Source organism: Rousettus aegyptiacus, unplaced genomic scaffold (genome assembly GCF_014176215.1).
Source record: "Rousettus aegyptiacus isolate mRouAeg1 unplaced genomic scaffold, mRouAeg1.p scaffold_m13_p_14, whole genome shotgun sequence".
NCBI lineage: Eukaryota > Metazoa > Chordata > Mammalia > Chiroptera > Pteropodidae > Rousettus > Rousettus aegyptiacus.
The window spans coordinates 38,728,123-38,748,967 of record NW_023416289.1 but is presented as its reverse complement, the minus strand read 5'-3'; the positions used below and the strand labels follow the sequence as shown (position 1 = coordinate 38,748,967).

The window sequence follows — 20,845 nt, the reverse complement described above, 5'->3', positions numbered from 1 at the left end:
CACAGATGCCATTCTGTTTTTTTTCCCAGCATTCAATATCTACATTCAAAAAACAGAGGATTTAGCATAAAAACTTGAATCAGGGGCTCCCTTGTTGAAAAAAATAAGATCCAAAATCTTCACCGATAATTGATGTGCCCTTGTTCTAGAAAAATTCCAAACTATAGATTGGAACCGAAAATGGCCTGCAAGAAATATGTGGGGTGGGGAGAGCACTGAGATGCAGTAGCCATCACACTTCAAATGACAATGGATGTAATGTATAGGTAGCTAAGAATGAAAATTTAAAGAAACTGATGAACTGGAGATAATTCGGAAATTAAACAAGTAGAATTTATCTTAATAAATTCAGGGAGTCAATAGTGCAGCCTGAAACAGGTGACCCCTCTCCGCATGCAGAATCCATATCAAACTCATCTTGGATATTTTCTAATTCCTACCCGGGAATACAACATCACTCCTATTGAAACATATTCTGTCTAATTATAGAGTATCTATGACACACACAGTGTTGTCACATGTGTTTGTTCACTTCACAGTCCAAACAACCCAATGACTTTTGACATTGCCAAGCTGTACTTGAACTAACTGGCAAAGAAGAATAAATAACTTTGGTGATATTGCTTATAAAAAGCAAAAATAGCAACTAAAGAACTATTGAATTAGTGTTTTTCTCTAATAGAAGAAATGAAATGTACCAAACGAACTCCAACTTAATATGCTCACTGTGGAATCACCTCCATTTTCTAGATGATTTTTGTACACCACTGAATTCCATGGAAACCACACTTAAAATCCATGAGCAGGTCAGATAAGCAACATTCCATTAACTATGGAACAAGGAAAACATATGCTAGGTTTTACATGAGACACAGGAAAGTAAAACAAGACCGAACTCCAAACCAAGAGTCATGACATTTGGGAAAAAAAATTCAATGTAATGTACAGAGAATTATTCACATTATAAACCTGTAAGGTTTCAGCCTCATAAATCATGTAATATTTTTAAATTCCCAATTTCGATCCATTATTCCCCCTTTCTTCCTGAAAACAACTATATACACCACATTCCTTCCTCATAAGTCCTCTTATTCCTAAATTACATCCTTAGATTATTTACCTACTGCATCCAGTGTATATCAAAACCATGAAAATCTATGTTACAGAGGCTCTAGAAAAAAACATACAAAGAAAAATATGAGATAAAATTTTAGTGATTCGGTATTCCAAAAATAGGGCTTTTAATTATACTTCTTTGGATTCTGTCAAATTGACACATTTGTTAAGCAAAGCCCACGAGTATTGGATGATGAGCTGCAGTTACACAAAGACCACAAGGGAAATTCAGGACAAGTTGACAACATATAGGCCATAAGTAGACAGCATGCCTGGATGCATTGCACAAGGAGGCCAAGACAGGAAGGAGGCAGAACGTGGCAGGACCCAGGGTATATGCCGTTATTAAGGTCCCTACATGGAATGCTTTGGGGGTCTAGGCTAGGTCCAGATTGTTCAACTGAAACCAAAAATGGCAAGGTTTTAGTAAACTCTGGAGAGCCTATCTAAGGGACATACAAGGTGAAGGCCCCGAGGTGCAAGAAGACTACTGCTCACTGGAGATGCTGGGCAAGACACATCAGCTCACGTTTACTTGTGACTCCGTAAGCTGTTATCTAGTATGTGCGCTAGTGGAAGAGGGCAGTGTCAGTTCAAAACTCTGTAGCAACACAAAATAAACGTCAAGGTGGCAATATCATAAAGTAGTTTGTCTAAACTCTCACAAATACTCCTGTGTCACCTTTATTGTAACCATCATAGTGCCCCCATATCTACAATGAGAAGAAAAATAGAATGTAAAAGTTATAGGGGAAATCTTTCCATATTATTGAAGGCTGAAGGGCACAGGAGTCAGTGATTGCTAATCATGTCATTCCACCGCATGACCAAATAGGACATTCTTCCGCACAACCTTGAATATGGTGGCTGACACTGGGAGCAGGATAACACTTCATTCATTATACAGCAACATTAACACATTCAAACACATTCACCTTTATTAATGAAAACATCAAGTTCACACATATTCTAGATAAAGCATTACAAACGCACTGTACAATCACTGATCAAAATATACATTACGAGCCTTCAAAAGAAGCATTCCTATTCTCCTGATACAACGATCTGAGAGCTGTGCCTTCTACGGTTTTCAAGGGGAAAGATAAATACTTAGAAACACGGATGTACAATAACTTTTTGCACTTAGGGATGTTATCTATACTTTTCTCAGATGTCGCTGAAGAACTCTTTATTTAAACGACACGGAATCATATTCACAACTTCAATCTATAGCTACTATGAAGTTACATCAGAATTTTAATGAAATGCTACTTTTTTCCCTTCAATAGAAATTGGTAACACTAGTTAAAATTCAAACTGTTTCCCCATCTTACACTAATGCAATGATGATGCTCGGAACACCTACTTCATGGCGACTCATATCAGCATCCTAAAAATCAGCAACTTCATTTATATTTCCCTCAAAAATTGTATAATACATTGTCCTTAATCTTCCATTGAAAAGTGGATATAAATATATACGACTAACTCAGATCTTTGAGGACCAACAATCAACCCAGTGACTTCACATACACACCAGAAGTAGAGGCACAGCACGAGTGGTTTAAGAGCTGAAGCACATTAATATTTCCTTTCCAGAAACTGTTCAATACTGTCAATATAAAGGACACATGGTAAGTATCCACATCTGTCCAAACATCCATCTACTTGGTATCCCGAAGCACATTAACAAGTTAGTTATCTCTTTTGGACGGGTTCTTCTCTAAGTATTCTGATTTGATTTCTGAAAAGTGTTATGGACTTATTATTTTCTACTGTGAATTTTGGTATTTTAGGTTTCATTTTCGATTATATACGTTCCTACATTTTTTACATCTTTAAAGTCACTTTCGCGTAAAAATTCTGTGGGGATTTCTGAAGCGTCTATTTTGGACAAGGCTCCTTCACTAGTTATCACGATTGGAGAATTTCTCACCAGGATTCATTCTCTGATGCCGAGGCTGTAAGTCGAGCTAAATGATCCAACACATCATTTAGTGTTACTGTTCTAGTCAGTATGAGTTCTCACATGCCGATTACGGAGCAAACGCGCAATAATGGCTTTGCCACACTTTACATTTTAAGTCTTCTTTCCAGTATGAATTCTCTGATGTTTAGTGAGGCCTGAGCAACAGTTAAAGGTTGTGCCATGCTCTTCACATCTGTACTGTTTCTCTGCAGCATGAATTCTCTGATGTTGGGTAAAGTCTCCTGAGCACTAGGTAAAGGCTTTGCCCCATTCTCTACATTCGTAAGGCCTGTCTCTTGTATGAATTCTCTCACATTTATTGGGGCTTCAACATCCGCTAAAGGTTTTGCCACATCCTTACATCTGCACTGTTTCTCTGCAGTTACGAACCGTCTAAGCTCAAGTAAGACACGAACGCTGACTACAGGCTTTGCCAAATTAGCTGCATTTCAAAGGCTTCTCGCAAGTGCGATTTCTGATGTTGAGTAAAAACTAAGACCTGGTAAAGGTTCTGCCACATTCTGTACAACGTGCAATTTTCCACCACTATGAGTTCCTAATGTTGACAAAGTTTGGAGCACTGTTTAAATTTACCACATTCTCTACATTTACAAGGATTCTCTCCAGTATGAGTTTTCTGATGTTTGGTAAGGCTTGAATGCTGGTTAAAGGCTTTGCCACACGCTCTACATTTGTAAGGCTTCTCTCCAGTGTGAATTATCTGATGTCGAGTAAGTTTTGAGTAGTAGTTAAAGGCTTTCCCACACTCTCTACACTTGTAAGGCTTCTCACCGGTATGAATTCTCTGGTGCTGAGTAAGTTTTGAACACAGGGTAAAAGTTTTACCACATTCTCTACAATTATAAGGCTTCTCACCAGTATGAATTTTCTGATGTTGAGTAAGGTTTGAACGATTATTAAAGGCTTTGCCACATTCTCTACATTGATAAGGCTTCTCTCCAGTGTGAATTCTCTGATGTTGAGTAAGACGTGAATGCCATTTAAAAGATATACCACATTCTTTACATTTGTAAGGTTTCTCTCCAGTAGCAACATTCTGATGTTCGATAAGATTTAAAGAGTGATTGAAAGATTTGACACATTCACTGCATTTGTCTGTCTTCACTAAAGTATCAATATTTGAGCTTTGAGTAAAGACTGACATTTACAACGGTTCTCTCAGAATGGAGTTCTCTGATGGTTATTAGGATATGACCCGTGGTTAAAGGTTTTCCCAGATTCACTGCACTGATAACTTCTCTCTCCATTATATGAACTCTGGTAATTGATGAAAATAGAAAAACCATTTTAGTGTAGGCTCTCATTTCATTACACATGTAAAGTTGTTCCCAGTTAAATAGTCTAATATCTACTGAATCATGATGATTATATAAAGACCCTCCCAAGTTTATGAAAATTACAGACTGAAAAAAGTAGGAATTATTTTGCCATGGAAGAATAATGAAACCTTGGCTAAAAAAGGGATTTTCAAACTCATCACACTTAGAATTTCTATACTGATTTTCAAATATGTTATTTTTAGAAATTTATGATTTAATGTTTCATCCAGTATGTACCGCCAGAACAGGTTTGGCAGGCCTTAGAATTTCTAGCAAAGCTCATGGCTGTGTTTTCCTGTACGAAGTCCATAAAGTCTGGGAGCAGCAGCTGTTTCTTAAATATCCAATACAGTAAATGGTTCAAACAATTATTTGCACTACGAATGAGGTGACTTTCCTAACTGTCAAATTTCTTTTCACAGAATATGTATCTTTAAAAAAAATTGTTTTTGGTCCTTACATTCAGCTACAGATTGTTCTAGAAACGTAAATGACTTAAAGTGGGAATTTTCTCAAGATGTTTTCCATCCCTGATCTCCTTTGGCAACAACGATTTTAATACGGGTACCCATCCCAGTTTGGTTATGTCCACCGTAACATCTCTTTTGGCCCTTCACACTCCCCTTCACTTTCCCAGTCTTTCATTGAGTGTAAATTCTCAAGGCCACACCTCCCACATCTTACCGGCACCATTTTGTGGAATGAATCTTCTAAGCCCGGCTGTGGCGTCAAGCCCTGGGTTTTCTGAGAAGACACAGCTGAAAGATACCACACAAATTATCACACATATTACACTCAGGTAAATACACTTTAAATTCTAATGTACAAAATAAATACCGATCAGATGACTATAGTACCATGGCAGAGTAAGAATCACCAAAAGTTCCCTCCGCCATGGAAATGAGAACTTTCCAACAACTACTGACACAACAGCTTTTTCGAGGACCCCAGAAGCCACCCCCAGGAAAGCACAAAATGAGGAAGAATCACATCAAAGGAAGGAAGAGAAGTTGCTTACATTCACCCACAAGAGAGGCTCACCCTCCCTGGCACACTATAAAATGACTGTGGGAAAACATGCAATTCCCAATTTCCTCTCAGGAGAGAAATAAATGAGTATGGTGTGTGTCTGATGATCTGGCTATTTTGCAGCTGCCGAGGAATTTGTTTCTGTTTTGCATGACCCATATTGCTAATGAAATGGCAGTACAGTGAGAATGCATGTGGCTTGCTGAGAAAAAAGGTGAATAATTGTTCAAAGACCAGAGACCACAGTAGTGACAGCAGACGTCAGGGACAGAAATGGATCAGGGGCTCTAAGGAAGAACCAGAAAACATTTAAAGCTGAAAATTACACACAGAAAACAGAATATACACCCCAGGAGAGGTTAGGCAGTCCTCATAATTTTGAGCACAGCTTATCGTAATGTGCGTTTTCCTGTACAAAAACATTCATAAAGCCTTGAAACACGGCTCTCTTAAATATGCCAATCTCCAAGCAAGATCACAAGACATACAAGGAAACAGGAAAACACAGACCAGAGACACAAAATAAATCTCCAGAAACTGGCCCAAAATTAATGATCTATTGATTATCTGACAAAAAATTCAAAATAACCAACTTAAAGTTGCTCAATTAGGAAACAAAGAAAACAGATAAACGACTGAATAATATATTTTTTTAAAAACTGTGCGTGAGCAAAATGAAAATATAGAAAGACAAAATATTAAAACACACACACACACACACACACACACACACACACACAGAGTTTGGTGCTGGAAAATACAATACTTGAATTTGAAAACAGTCAAAGCCTCTAAAATAGACTTGATCAAGCAGAAGAATGGATCAGACAACTTGAACACAGTTTATTTTAAACTGTCAAAGCAGGAAAGCAAAAAAAGTTGTCAAAAAGTGAAAGAAGTCATGGGACACAAATGAGTAGATCAACATACACATTAAGTGGACCCCATGAAAAGATGAGTGAAAGAGGGCAGTCAGCTTGTATGAAAGATTAATGGCTTAACATTTTCCACATTTGAAGAAACATACGAATTTAAGCAACGCACCAAATTCTAAGTAGGATGAATGTAAAAACTTCAACAGACACACATTATAATCAAACTATCATGAATCACAGACAAAAAGTAAATTTTGAAAGCAGTATTTAAAAAAAGAAGAAGAAAACAACAAGTCGTGACATGAAAGAAAGGTCCTCTAAGATTATCAGCGGGCTTCTCAGCAGGAACCTTATAGGAAGAAGGGCATAAGATAACATTCAAGTGTTTAAAATATAAAAACTATCAAACAAAAAATACTACATCTGGCAAAGCTGTCTTTCAACAAGGGAGAAATAAACACCTTCCCAGATGAAAAATCCCAACAAGTTTCTCACCATTAGATCTGCCATATGAAAAATATTAACAAAAGTTCTTCAAGATGAAATAAAAGAATTCTAAACAATACAAAACTATGTGAAAATATAAAGGTAAAGGTAAATATATGCACAAATATTGAATTCTGTGGAGGTGTCATGAAAAAATACTAATCATATTATTTCTGCTACAAAAATTGTTTAATAGAATTTTGAATCTATGTCATAAGAAACACAACATAAAAGATATGATGTGTTATCAATAACACAAATGGGTACAAGGAAAGATAAAAATATCAGCAGACGCACATAATCAAACTATCATGAATGGTAAGTAGTAGAGTTTCTGTAAACGAACACTACCAGTTTAAAATACAGCGTTATAACTTTAAAATACGGTAAGTAACCCTCATGGTAACCACATGTGCAAAAAACACGCACGCGCGTGCGTGCACAGACACACACACACACACAAAAAGTAAAATGGAATCTGGTGACAGATGACAGAATTCAATGAGAAAATCCTAAAGAATACGCACTCGAACACACACAAAATCTAAAAAAATGTGGCAAATTGTAGGATACAGTATCGACACTTGAGAATTGTTTACCCCATAGATTTTACATGTGTAAATATTTCGTTCTAAGATCTCTACAACAGATACACAGAAAACAGGTCTGTTTCTGCTAACGAGTGGTCCTACTGTGCACAACTACCTGCTGTCTGCCTGGGGAATTTGCACCTCATTCCTACAACACAGGGGACTACTTGAACCGATGCTCCTGCCACATGGACAGCAAGTCTGCCTCTCTCCCAGGTCTCACCCTGTGTGACATGTTTTAGAGCTCCTAACTGAAACTCAGAAATACACCTGGCCACATTTCACTGAAAACCATTTCTTTCCTGTTACACTGTGCTTCATGGAAGAGCCAAGACGGAGTCTTGTCTTTGAGGAAGAGACCCAGCTTCCTACAAACTGGATGTTTATAAGAAGGACTAAGGACACAGACCACAAGTGAGTCATTTTACTCTCACCCTGAAATTATACCACGGTCCGCATGATGATCTACTGTTGGAATCGGTGTGTTACAGTTACAAGCACTCAATAAACAGGGAGAGGTCACTCTTTCTAAAGTTCTTTCTGGTGATGCAAAAAAAACCCCGAACTTTTGAAAATCTGATCAGTTTTAATGCTATCAGATTTATTACACTGTTTAATTCTGTTAAATTCTTTGGATAATTCTTGGCTTAAGACTTCGTCTCTCGTAAGCTTCGAAAAAGGTTTAAGGTCATAAAATCAGCAATACTAGGTCAGAGAGCAGAGAGGCCTATTGAGGTGGAGACAGCTTATTTATATTGAAGGTAAGAATTTCTTTCCACTCAGAATGAAAAAAAAAATCCCTTTTTATATGCAAAATTGGCATTTAAATTGCTTGATAGAAAAATAAATTAATTAAAATTTAAAAAATATTGAGAAACAAAAAATAAACAAATATCTCACGAGAAGCACATTACGAATTTAAATCTACTAAGAAGAGGCATCAGCCTTTGGAATGAATTCCGTAAATGTTTTCAGTAAGGTCTTCTTCCTCTGTATTAAAACCCACTAAAGGAAAGGTAGTTGAATTCAAAGCCAGAAAGGAGGGGTTCGCTAATTTGATTATTTAAAACAAGAAATGAAACTCTAAACCTCCTTTGGCTTGCTCTGAAATGCAAGTTTTCCCAGTATTTATTAAAACAACAAGAAACATATGTATAGCTTCCCTAATGCATTTAACCATATTTCTCCATAATTTTCACTTATTTTCATTTATTAAATATCGACACTTGTGATAGCCGTGTTCTGTCTGCATGATTTTAAACTCCTGCTGACTGTGAGGAAAAGCATCTGACAGTGAAGCCTGGGTTTTGCTCTCTTTCCACTGGTACATTCCTTGAGCCTCTGATTTAGATAACCCACTTTTCTTCAAATTAAAAAAGGAAGCACATTTAAACTTTTAAAATCATGGTGTACTGATTGTTGGAGACCCTGAAAACAGTAAACCTTACATTTCAGTCAAGTAATCCAGTTTTCTAAAATATAACACCATCACCTTTGAAAGAACTTTAAAAACATCTATGACCTCGCATGTGAACACTGCTGCTCCCGTGTTCCTTACGGCACATGTCACAGCGCTAGTATAGATGCTGTGCAAGCATGTGGCATCGAAATAAGGGTGGTGGCGGGGGGCGGAATATCAAAGTTTCAAGATGGGAAAATAAAAGAAATAGTGAAACTTACATTTAAGAAAGCAAACTTGAGGTTTAACCCAACATGCCACCACTTTGGGATATAAAACATAAACAATTACTAGACTTCTTGTGATGATCCTTTCACAGTATACAGAGTTAGTGAATCATTATGTTGTACATCTGACACTAATGTAATGATGTCAATTCTGTCTCAGTTTTTAAAAACCACAATGTTAACTTTGAAACAAATTTTCAGAGCCCCTTTCTCTTGCCAATCAAGATATAAGATCGTCTCCGTTATCATTGTTTTTGTAAATCTGCACTCATCTTTGAAGTTTTTCCTCTAATTTAGTTCTGTGAGATAACTAAAATTCCTATATATTATGACATTTTTTCCCTAAATTTTTTAAAATTGAAATAAATTCCTCCTAGAGTCTATTTTTTGAGTTCCTCCATTACTCTGAAAATAAAGCACTCTTCCCCAAGTCCACCAGACATGATTTTGAATTTATTTAATTTACTGGCATCTTGGGAAAAAAGAATGTTTTAAAGGAGGGGCGTCTCCAGTCTGGTTTATGAATGACCGCATCACATCAGAGTCTTTGCTGTATACCAGCGCCCTCTTCTGGAAGTGTGTTGTATAACTTGGAACACAAACGCTGCATTTTAAAGTGTATTTTCTAGTTTTTAAAAGACAATTGAGAGGATTCTGGGAAACATGGTGAAGTGAGAGATGTCCCCAGATCTCTCCCCTTGAAACAATCATAAGTTGAACATCTAAAACTCAATCAAACACACCTAAACTGCATACCAGCAGGTCTGAGCATGGATCGCTCATAAGAGCTACCAGAGTTCAGAATCCCAAAACAGCTGCTTACACATTCTTCTCTAGTGCACAAGGAACATTTTTAAGAATTGACCACATACTGGGACACAGAGATAGCCTCAACAAATATAAGAGGGATGAAATCATACCAACCATATTCTCTGATCATAATGTTTTGAAACTAGAGATCATTTTCAAACAGAAATCATGAAGAACCACAAATACATGGAGATTAAACAATATGCCACTGAAGAATAACTGGGTAAGGGAAGAAATAAAAAGAGAGATCAAGAGAGACAAAGAAATGAATGATAATGACAGTACAACATATCAAAACTTTGGGACATGGCAAAAGCTATCATAAGGGGAAAGTTCATACCATTTACAGGCCTATCATCAAAAACGATGAGCCCAAATAAACAACCTAATGCTTCATCTTAAAAAACTAGAAAAGGAAGAACAAATGAGGCTTAAAGTCAGCAGAAGGAAAGAAGTCATCAAAATTAGAGCAGAAATAAATGAAATTGAAAACAACAACAAAAACAATAGAAAAAATAAATGCAACGACAACTGGTTCTTTGAGAAGGTTAATAAAATTGACAAATTCCTGTCTAGACTCACTAAAGAAAGAGAGAAAGGACACAAATAAACAATTCCAGGGATGAAAGAGGAGAAATTATGACTGATATCACAGAAATAGAAAAGATCATCCAGGAACACTATGAAAAAGTATATAACACCGAATTTAATAACCTAGAAGAAATGGACCAGTACTTAGAAAAATACAAACTTCTTGTACTGAATCAAGAACTGGAAAATCCAAATAGACAAATCAGCAGTGTGGAAATTGAAACAATCATCAAAAACCTACCAAAAAGTGAAAGTTCAGGACCAGTTGGTTCACCAGTGAATTCCACCATACATTCAAAGATATAATACCTATTCTCCTCAAACTCTTCCAAAAAATTAAAGAGGAGGCAGTACTTCACAGCTCACTTTATGAGGCCAATATTACCCTGACACCAGAACCTGGTAACGAAAACAACACAAGGAAAGAAACTACAGTCCAATATCTCTCATGAACACAGACACAAAAATTCTAAATAAGATACTAGCAAACTGAATACAGTAACATATTAAAAAGATTATACACCATGATCAAGTGGGCTTCATCCCAGAGGCATGTGGATAGTTCAACAGACACAAATTGATTAACATGATACACCACAAAAACAAATAAAAAAATAAGAATCATATGATCATATCCATAGATGCAGAAAAAACTTTGACAAGATACAGCATCCATTTATGATCAAAACACTTCACAAAATAGGTATAGAAGGAAAGTACCTTAACATAATAAAGGCCATCTATGACAAAACCTCAGCCAACATTATGCTTAATGGTGAAAACCAAAAACCTTCCCTCTAAGATCACGAGCAAGGCAAGACTATCACCACTATCGCCACTCTTATTCAATATAACATTGGAGGTCCTAGCAAGCGCTATCAGGCAAGAGAAAAATATAAAAGGCATCCAAATAAGAAAATGAATATGTCAAACTGTCCACTATTTGTGGATGACATGATTCCCTATATAGAAAACCCTAAAGACTCCACTAGAACACTACTAGAAACAATAAGCAAATACAGTAAAGTCTCTGGATACAAAAGCAACGTTCAGAAATCCATAGTGTTCCTATATTCTAACAATGAAGCGTCAGAAAAAGAAGTGGAAAAAATAATCCCTTTTGCAATTGCAACAAAGTAATAAAATACCTAGGAATAAATTGAAAACACGTGAAGGACTTATATAATGAAAACTACAAGACCCTATTAAAAAATACCAAAAAAAAAAAAACCACAACAAAGAATGGAAAGATACCCCATGTTCTTGGATTGGAAGAATCAACATAGTTAATATGACCATATTACCTAAAGCATATTACAGATTTAATGTAATCCCCATTAAAATCCCATCGGCACTTTTTAAAGAAATAGAACAAAAAATCATCAGATTCATATGGAAGCACAAAAGACCCCAAATTACCAAAGCCATCCTGAGAAAAAAGAATGAGGCTGGAGGCATTACTCTGCGCAACTCCAAATTATACTACAAAGTGACAGTAATCAAAACAGCATGGTATTGACAGCAGAACAGACACACGGATCAGTGGAACAGAAATGAGTCCTAAAGTAAACCCATATTTACAACAGGCAAATAATCAACAAAAAAGTAAAAAACATACAGTGGAGAAAGGAAAGCCTTTCAATAAATGGTGCTGGGAAAACTGGAAAGCCACCTGCAAAAGATGAAACTACACTGTTTTCTATCACCACACACCAAAATTAACTCAAAATGGATTAAGGATCTGAATATAAGCCTTGAAACAATAAAATACATAGAAGAAAACATAGGAACTAAACTCAAGGACCTTGGACTTAAAGAGGATTTTATGAATTTGACCTCAAAGGCAAGAGAAGTAAAAGCTACAGTAAATGAATGGGACTACATCAAACTAAAAAGCTTCTGCTCAGCAAAAGAAATCGTCAACAAGGTAAAGAGACAACCATCTCAATGGGAAAATATATTTGCAAGCAATGCCTCCAATAAGGGCCAAATATCCAAAATATACAAAGAACTCATACGACTCAATAACAACAAAGAAACAAACGATCCAATCAAAAAATGGCCAATGGACCTGAACAGACACTTCTCCCTAGAAGAAAAAAAAATGGCTAACAAATATATGTAAAAATCTCAACATTGCTAGCTATTAGGAAAATGCAAGTCAAAACCACAATGAGATACCATCTCACACCTGTTAGAATAGCTGTCATCAACAGGACAAGTATAAACAAATTTCGGAGAGGATGTGGAGAAAAAGAAACCTCATACACTGCTGGTGGGATTGCAAATTAGTACAGCCACTATGGAGAACAGTATGGCATGTCCTTAAAAAACTAAGAATTGATCTACATATGTTCCAGCAATCCCTCTACTAGGTATTTACCTCAAAGACTTGAAAAGCCATATTCAAAAAGATATTTGCACACTGATGTTCACAGCAGCATTATTCACAGTGGCCAGGACATGGAAGCAACCAAAGTGTCCTACGATAGATGATTAGCTAAAGAAGCGGTGGTACATATATACAATGGAATATTGTTCAGCCATAAGGAGAGATGAAATACTCTAATTTGTGACAACATGGATGGAACGCGAGAGAATCATACTAAGTGAAATGGCAGATCATTTTTACCTCACAGTCACAATCATTAATTTATGTTTCTATTTATAACTACTGACAGTTTACTTTGAAACACCAAGTTGGCTGCCTTTTTTTAAATTATGTCAGAACTCATGCAGTTTTTAAAGGTTCACATCTTCTAATTTGACATTTTTGAATATTTTTTTAAATTCCTTTTTTTTGTTATTTTTGTTTTGCACTGTAAAACTTATTAAAACTTTAAGCCAGTCTTAACACACTTCTGTAAGGATGTGTAAGAAAGTTTTTAATAAATCAGTTTATAAGTTTAAAACAAGAATATTATAAGTAATATGCCATGTATTGAAGGCTTTTCTGTTTGCACATATAAAGATTCCTTGTATATTTTTAATGTCATTGTGTCGCAATAATTTAACTCATTTGACTTACTAAAAATATATCGTCTATTAAGAAGTGCTCTTGACTTCAATACCTAAACACTGAAAACCATGTTAAACATACCCAAAGATAAGTTTTTACATAGATACAGACCTTATAAGTTGTGCTTTATTATTCACTAATCTAAGAATGCTGTGTTCTAAGTGAATCAGAGCTCTTTATTATATAATTATTTAAATCTGTCCTTTAAAAAAGAAAAAGAAACTATAAACAAACTTATCTAGTTGCCAAGCTGGAATTCATTATCTAATTTACCATCAATGTAATGATTTATACTGTAAAATGTATGGTTACATTACAGTATATTCACATGAAATATTGTTAGGTTTGAGAGGTAGCCAATTGCATTCTTTCGGAAACTTACTATGTTCGGAAATTTATTATTTTCAATGTGTTAAGTGCCTTGTTATAAAGTAAAATTTTAAGCCCCAAATTCATTATTTTCCTGATATACATTTTTCATTATGATATATAGTGTTATGGTAATAGTTTTACTAAATGCTTATGTTTTAAATCAAATATGAGAGTTCTTTTCTCCTACCCCACCAGTACCTTAATCATTAATCTAGCATATGTAATCTGAATTCTGGTTTCTTTTATGAATAAAAGGGAAAAAATCGTACAACTTAAAACAAAAACAAAAACAAAAAAATTAAAAAATGGGCAGAGGACCTGAATAGGCATTTCTCCAAAGAGGACACACAGACAACCAACCAATAGACATGAAAAATGCTTAACTTCACTAATCATCAGAAAAATGCAAATTTAAACCACAATGTGGTATCATATCTATCAGAATGGCTATCAATAAATCAAAAAACAACACGGTTGACAAGGGTGTGGAGAAAAGAAAACCCTCATACACAATTGGAGGGATTGCCAATTGGTACATGCCGCTGTGGAAAATAGTTTTAAAAGTTCATCGAGAAATTAAAATAGAATGAGCTTATAAACCAACAATCTCACTTCTGGGTATTATTCAAAGAAAACCAAAACACTAACTCAAATAGATATATGCACCATGTTCACTTGCAGCTCTACTTACAATACCCAAGACATATGGAAGCAACCTAAGTGCTCATCAATAGATGAATGGATAAAGAAGTTATGAAACACATGCACGATAGAATATTATTCAGCCATAAAAAATAAATAAAATCTTACTATTTGCAATGACATAGATGGACGTAGAGGGTTTGTACTAAGTGAAATAAGTTACACAAAGACAGATACCATATGATTCCATGTATACATGGAATCTAAGGAACATAATAAATGAAAAAGCAAAATGAAAAGAGACCTATAGATAGATACAAAAAAACAAACTGCTGATTGACAGATGGAATAAGGGTTGGGGCGACTGGGTAAAAATGGCAAAGGGATTAAGAAGTACAAATTGTCTGTTACAAAATAGCCACGGGGATAGGAAGTACAGCACAGGGAATACAGTCAATATATTGTAATGACAATGTGTAGTGCCAGGTGGGTACCAGAATAATCAGATGAATCATTTGTAAATTATATAAATGTCTAACGACCGCGCTGAATATCTGAAACAGATACAAAATATTGAATGTCAACTCTAATTGATAAACAAATTGAAAAAAAAATCACCTTGTATAACTGTAGTTTTGAATTGTGACTGTGTACCAACGAAGAGTAAGCATTCTGAAGCATTGCCATGTTGTATAGAGCAGGAAAATGTCACAGAAAATGCATTAGAATTATGCATAAATGACACTAATTAAGAATTTAAATAAGCTTTTCAATAAAACTAGAGAAATTTATTATCAATATATTTCTGCTATTCTTACACAAAAAGTGTAGGCTGTAAACTATCTTACAGTGCAAAAATCCTTTTCTAAATACAGGAACGAGAAAGTTGTAACATGCAGAGATCACAAGAATCTATGATTTATAAAATAAATGTTTGAGTTTAAAGCATAACAAGAAGAATAAGAGACATGTTGAAGAAAGTAGATGAAAAATCTAAAGATTACTTCTTTCTTGAAGTAGCCTTAAATGGAGGAACCAAACATTTTCCCAAATATACAGTGGCTAATAATTCTAGAACTCATTTCTTCTGAAGGATTACATTTAAGAATATTGGATCGGCATTTCTTAATTTAAAGGCACAAAGTCAACACAGATTTAATCAAAAAGGAAAAAACACATAGGACACAACCCCAGGAAGCTATGCACTAGACAGGACAGAATTATAAAATGAAGCGATCAAGAAATAAGGCAACAAAGGCGCCTTTACTTCATGGTGGACATTGTTCTGTGCTCCTCTATGGCATTAGAATATTTAAGAATTCGATAAGGTAAATGGATACACTAACTGTTCTAACACAGAGACTTAAAATTACTGATGTCGCTTCGTACAAAGCAAAAGGACATTGTGAAGTGAAACAATTAGATTCCTCATTTAAGGGAGGTGCACTGTGCTGTGATGACATTAGAGTCTACTATGTAGGGTCAAGTTTGAAGCCTCCACAAGATGAGAATTCACACAGCAGAACATAAAACATCTGTAGCCAGTGTTTCCTGCGATTTCTGAACCAAACTCCGCTAATCGCTATCTCAACGACACCCTTCACACACGACTTACATGAGGCAAAAACAGAACTTCAAAGATTGTTAACAGAATTCCTGAGCTATGTGCACAAACTTTCCCAGGCCCAAGAACAACGAAGAGTAGCCAGACCACGCCTGCCCTCACAGTCCAAGGGCAGGACTTTGGCTCTTACTGCACATGTGATAGAAGATAACTGGGGCAGGGACAGTCCTTAGAGCAGGGGTCCTCTACCCCTGGACCACAAACCATGTCCGTGGCCTGTTAGAAACCAGGCCGCACAGCTGTAGGTGAGCTGCGGGCAAGTGACCAAAGCTTCCAAGTGCCTAGCATCACCGCCTCAGCTCCACCTCAGATCATCAGGTGTTAGATTCTCGTAGGAGCACTGGTCCCTGGTGCCAAATCGGTTGGGACCATTGCCTTAGAGGGTGGAAGTGCACAGTCAGTGCCAGAGAAGAGCCGTCCTTCTGTGGCAGCATCAGAAGCAAACCTCACCCTCTAAAAACTCATTTCCACTGAAGCAGAGCCTCCTCAACCACACATTAAGGTCTGGCTTCCTCAGTGACCTTTGGCCCTCTCCCTTGTGTCACCTGCGACCTTCATTCCCACCTACCTGGGTGGACGGATATTGTCCTTTTTCTCTTCAAATCCAGGGTTCCTTCATTTGCTTTAAATAGGTTACAAGTCTGGTTTAAAAACAGCAAGACCTGTTTATTAGGAAAAGAACAATGAGTCTTGGCGGAGATTCTCCAATCTCTAATCCAATATTGTACTCAAGTGAGAAGAGAGAACTATGTAGATTAGAATATTCTAGAAATGATTTCCCAAAATATTGTTTCTGACAGCACCTTTACTATACTAGACAACATTAAAAGTTTTCACATCCTGAGTTTCACTTCAAGTACATCATCAAGCCTTTTTTTCTAACCAGCAAACTCCAGTTTGTTCCTTGAGAGCAGGGACCTGAAACTGTCATACAAAGCTGAAGCTCCCTGGAGACCCTGTAATAACGACGGAAACAAAACTCTGGTTGCTGAAGCAGAAATTCTGTAACGAAGTCGACCTCACCCAGGAAGACCAGGTTCTTGTAGTTCTCCAACATCACATCCATGTACAATTCCTGCTGAGCTGAGTCCAGGCATTCCCACTCCTCCTGAGAGAATTCTATGGCCACATCCGTGAATGTCAATAGTCTCTGAAATAAAAGACATATTTACCAAGTGGCCATAGGCAGAGTTCATAAAGTGACCCAATATGAAAATGGAGTTCAGAGAACCAGTTTGACCTAGGAGGGGATCCTGAATTACCCAGTAAGATCACTACTGACACAGTAATACTCGCTGGTATATGTTCTAACTCTGAGAAAAGAGGATGACATATGATCTATAAAACAACTGTAGAGACTCCACTTTTCTGAGAGATAAATTTTAAAAATTAAGACAATGGCATAAGTATATTCAGTTTTGAGTATTGTATCTGTTACACAGAGGATAAAGGGTATATATATCTTAGATGGAAAAGTCATAGTGAGTTAGAAGGATAAAGTATATCTCAAACTTTAATGTATAGGAATAAACTGGAGATTTTGTAAAAATGCAGATTCTGATTCAGGAGGTGGCAGGGTATGGTTTTCCACATTTTAACAATCTCACTTAAACAACTTGACACTAATGACTCTGGTCTGTGTCCCACCATAATGAATATCACAACGGAAGGAAACAAGATTCATACGGGCCTTAGAATTCATAGAGTTTAATGGAAATTACAGGTCTCAAGTAATAGTAAGCATAGCAACCACAATCATTTTTAAAATATTAATATATGACAGTCAACATGGCTGAGTAGGAAAACGCTGCGCTTGCCTCCACCCACAACCACATCAAAATTACAAAGAAACTACAGAACAGAGAAATACAAATACCACATGATCTCACTTATATGTGGAATCTAAAAAACAAAATACGAGAACAAACAAAAACAGAAACAAATGCACAGACACAGAGAACAAACCAGTGATTGCCGGATGGGTGGTTCAGCCATGAATGAAAAAGGTGAAGGAATTAAGAAGTAAAAATTGGTAGCTACAAATAGTCATGGAGATATAAAGTACAGCATAGGGAATATACTTAATATTGTAATAACTGTATGGTGTAAGGTGGGTACTCAACTTATCAGGGGCAATCACTTCATAAGTTTCAGAAAAATCTCTATTCACTATGTTTGTACGCCTAAAATAAGTAAAATATTATATGTCAACTGTAATTTAAAAAGAAAATATTATTTTTAAAAGAAATTAAAATATATGCTAGATATTGTTCTAATAGTTCATATGTTAATTCATATACACATAGGTGATGAGAATAATATCATTATTCTTTTTTCTTTTGTGAAACATCCAGTATATGGTACAGCCTAGTTTTACTCCAAACTTTTAGAACTTTTCAAAACAACACAAGACCAATACAGAGACAACCTTCATGAATGCTCATAACAGTTTCTGTAACTAAGAAGAGAAACAAGAGAAAAAAAATGTTAACATTTACGCACAGTCAAAAATGGGAACTATGTACATATTAAATGTCATACATGGTTCATAGTGTAGCGGTTAGCACGTCTGCTTTACCACACAGAAGGTCCTGGGTTCATGCCCAAATGGAGGCCAAAATCCATGATCTACAGCCATGCCACCCTGAACAGCCCGATGTCTGATCTCAGCTGCTAAGGCAGGGACAGTCCTGGTTAGTACTTGGATGGGAGACCACCTAGGAAGACGAGGTGCTGTAGGCATAAATAATAATAAATAATAAAATAATAAATTAATTAAATAAATGTCACACAGAAAATGTCACGAGTAATATCAACATTATTTTCAGCTGTGGTAGTCTCAAAATCTCTTGTAGATAAACTCACAAGGGAGATGAACACATGCAATGATAGAAGTTCAAGCTATTGTTTCTTAGTCTTTATGTCTTTCAAATTTTTTCCTTATCCTTTGTGCCGAGCATTATTTTAAAAATTTAACACAGTTGAACATCCATTAATAATAATTATTGTAAATTTCTGCAAATACAAAGCAGCAGTAAAGAAGAGTATGTCTGTGACATGGCTGGGGAATATAACGAAACTTACAGGTCCCACGCCTGATTAAAGCGCCAATTTCCAAAGGCCCGCGTCCACAGTTAAAACAAAAGTGAGAGCCGTCATTTTGCAAAAGTAACTACAAACAAAGAAAAACTAAGAAGGAAAGAAAGTTTCAGGACAAAATGTGATGGTTTATGCTTTTTTCTCAACAAATCCAAGACCCTTATTAGTGAGAAAAAATATATAAACTTTATCGTGAAGAGAGCCCCTGAACCAAGTGAAAATCAAGTGTAATGGAAGTGACATTAGCTGACTGAAGCATCATCCTCCGCTAACATCAGTTGTACACACATTTCAATCCGCACATACCTCCCATATTCTGTAAATCTAACAGTGCAGTAAATAGTTCTTTCTTGCCAATGTACTGAGCAAGTCTCTTCTATTTATTCTTTCAGAACTTTCTGAGTTATTCTGATTGTCAATCCTGCTTAAATGCGTTTTCTCAACCCTGTTCTACAGAGCTGATGTTGGCATCCAGATGAATCTAAAACCTACATTTCCCTTCTTCATCGATTTCCTCCTAGGCATCTGACCTCATCCAACAGGAATCTTGGGTATCAATGCCTTCCCACGTTGATCTGTCACAAAGAAATGTTTCAATAGTTGAAGGTGTAGGGGTTCAGAAAGACACACCCCAAGATGTGACTCAATGGTAGGTGGATTATTTGAACTAAAGGCAACCCAGACCCTGTGGGCTCAAGAGAAACTTCTGTTTCCCTCGCCCTCTCTACAGTCTGGAAGAATTTAAATCAGGAGGAGCCTGGCCCATGCTCAGTTAAGAGCAGAAATGGCTGTTTACCCCATCTACATGATTACTCAGCACAGGCTCTCCCTGCAACTACCATACTGAAGCCCCAGGTGCATCACCTCATCCCAGGCTCAGAAAGTCTTATCTATCCATGGTCCTTTCCCTTTCTGTCAATGAACTTCTCCCGTTTGTGAGGTTCTCATACATATGAATGTGATCAATTTGGATGTTTTTTCTTGCTAATCTCTCTCAAGTCTATCTGGATCAATAGATTAGCTGAAAGAACCTTGAAGGTAGAGGAAAGTTTCTTTCTCCCCACAAAAGGTCAAAAATTCGCAGTGAGAATTCTTTGTGTGCTGTTAGGAAGCCTGGAGAGAAAGAATGGAGAAAGGGCTTGTAATGGCTGAAAAATGACTGCTAAAATTTATTACTTACAGGAAAATTACTGCTTGGCTATGTCCATGGCAACACAGGCTGTCACCCATAGCAATATAACATTCTAACAACAAGCTTTCTGCTTCTGTAAACAACCCGCTTACACACCTGACCTGTGAATTGACAGGAAGTGAATAGAAGAAAGACAGCCCTTTGTGTTTAGATAGAATAAAAAATGGAATTTGGGCTTAAAAACTCTGTACCCTCTACATTTCGGGGCTGCCTAATTTGGGGTCTGTGTACCCTAGCAGACCCAGCTGGCTGATAAAGAGTGTGTTTCCTATAACTCACTGAGCTCTGGTGGTCCGATGTGTCTTTCGGGGCTGGCGCATAAAACAGTCTCGGGGACCAAAGAGAAAAGTATTCTACAGGGCTGACCTTGATGATCATAAGAAGAAAAGGAATAAAAAACAAGCA

At 36.5% G+C, this 20,845-nt stretch overlaps 2 protein-coding genes across 3 annotated transcripts in view; both read right to left on the bottom strand.

Moving 5' to 3' along the window:
• The window catches only part of LOC107520943 (zinc finger protein 429), a 59,490-nt gene that overhangs the window by 12,003 nt on the left and 26,642 nt on the right, over positions 1 to 20,845 (bottom strand). The window lies entirely within an intron of this gene.
• Positions 1,486 to 17,317, bottom strand: LOC118611419 (zinc finger protein 430-like; the record flags this gene model as incomplete). The annotated part of the gene is given in 4 exon segments (XM_036232093.1): positions 1,486 to 4,243; positions 5,110 to 5,183; positions 16,787 to 16,811; positions 17,173 to 17,317. Coding segments are annotated over 4 exon segments (981 nt in total), but the record flags the coding sequence as incomplete, so codon positions are not given.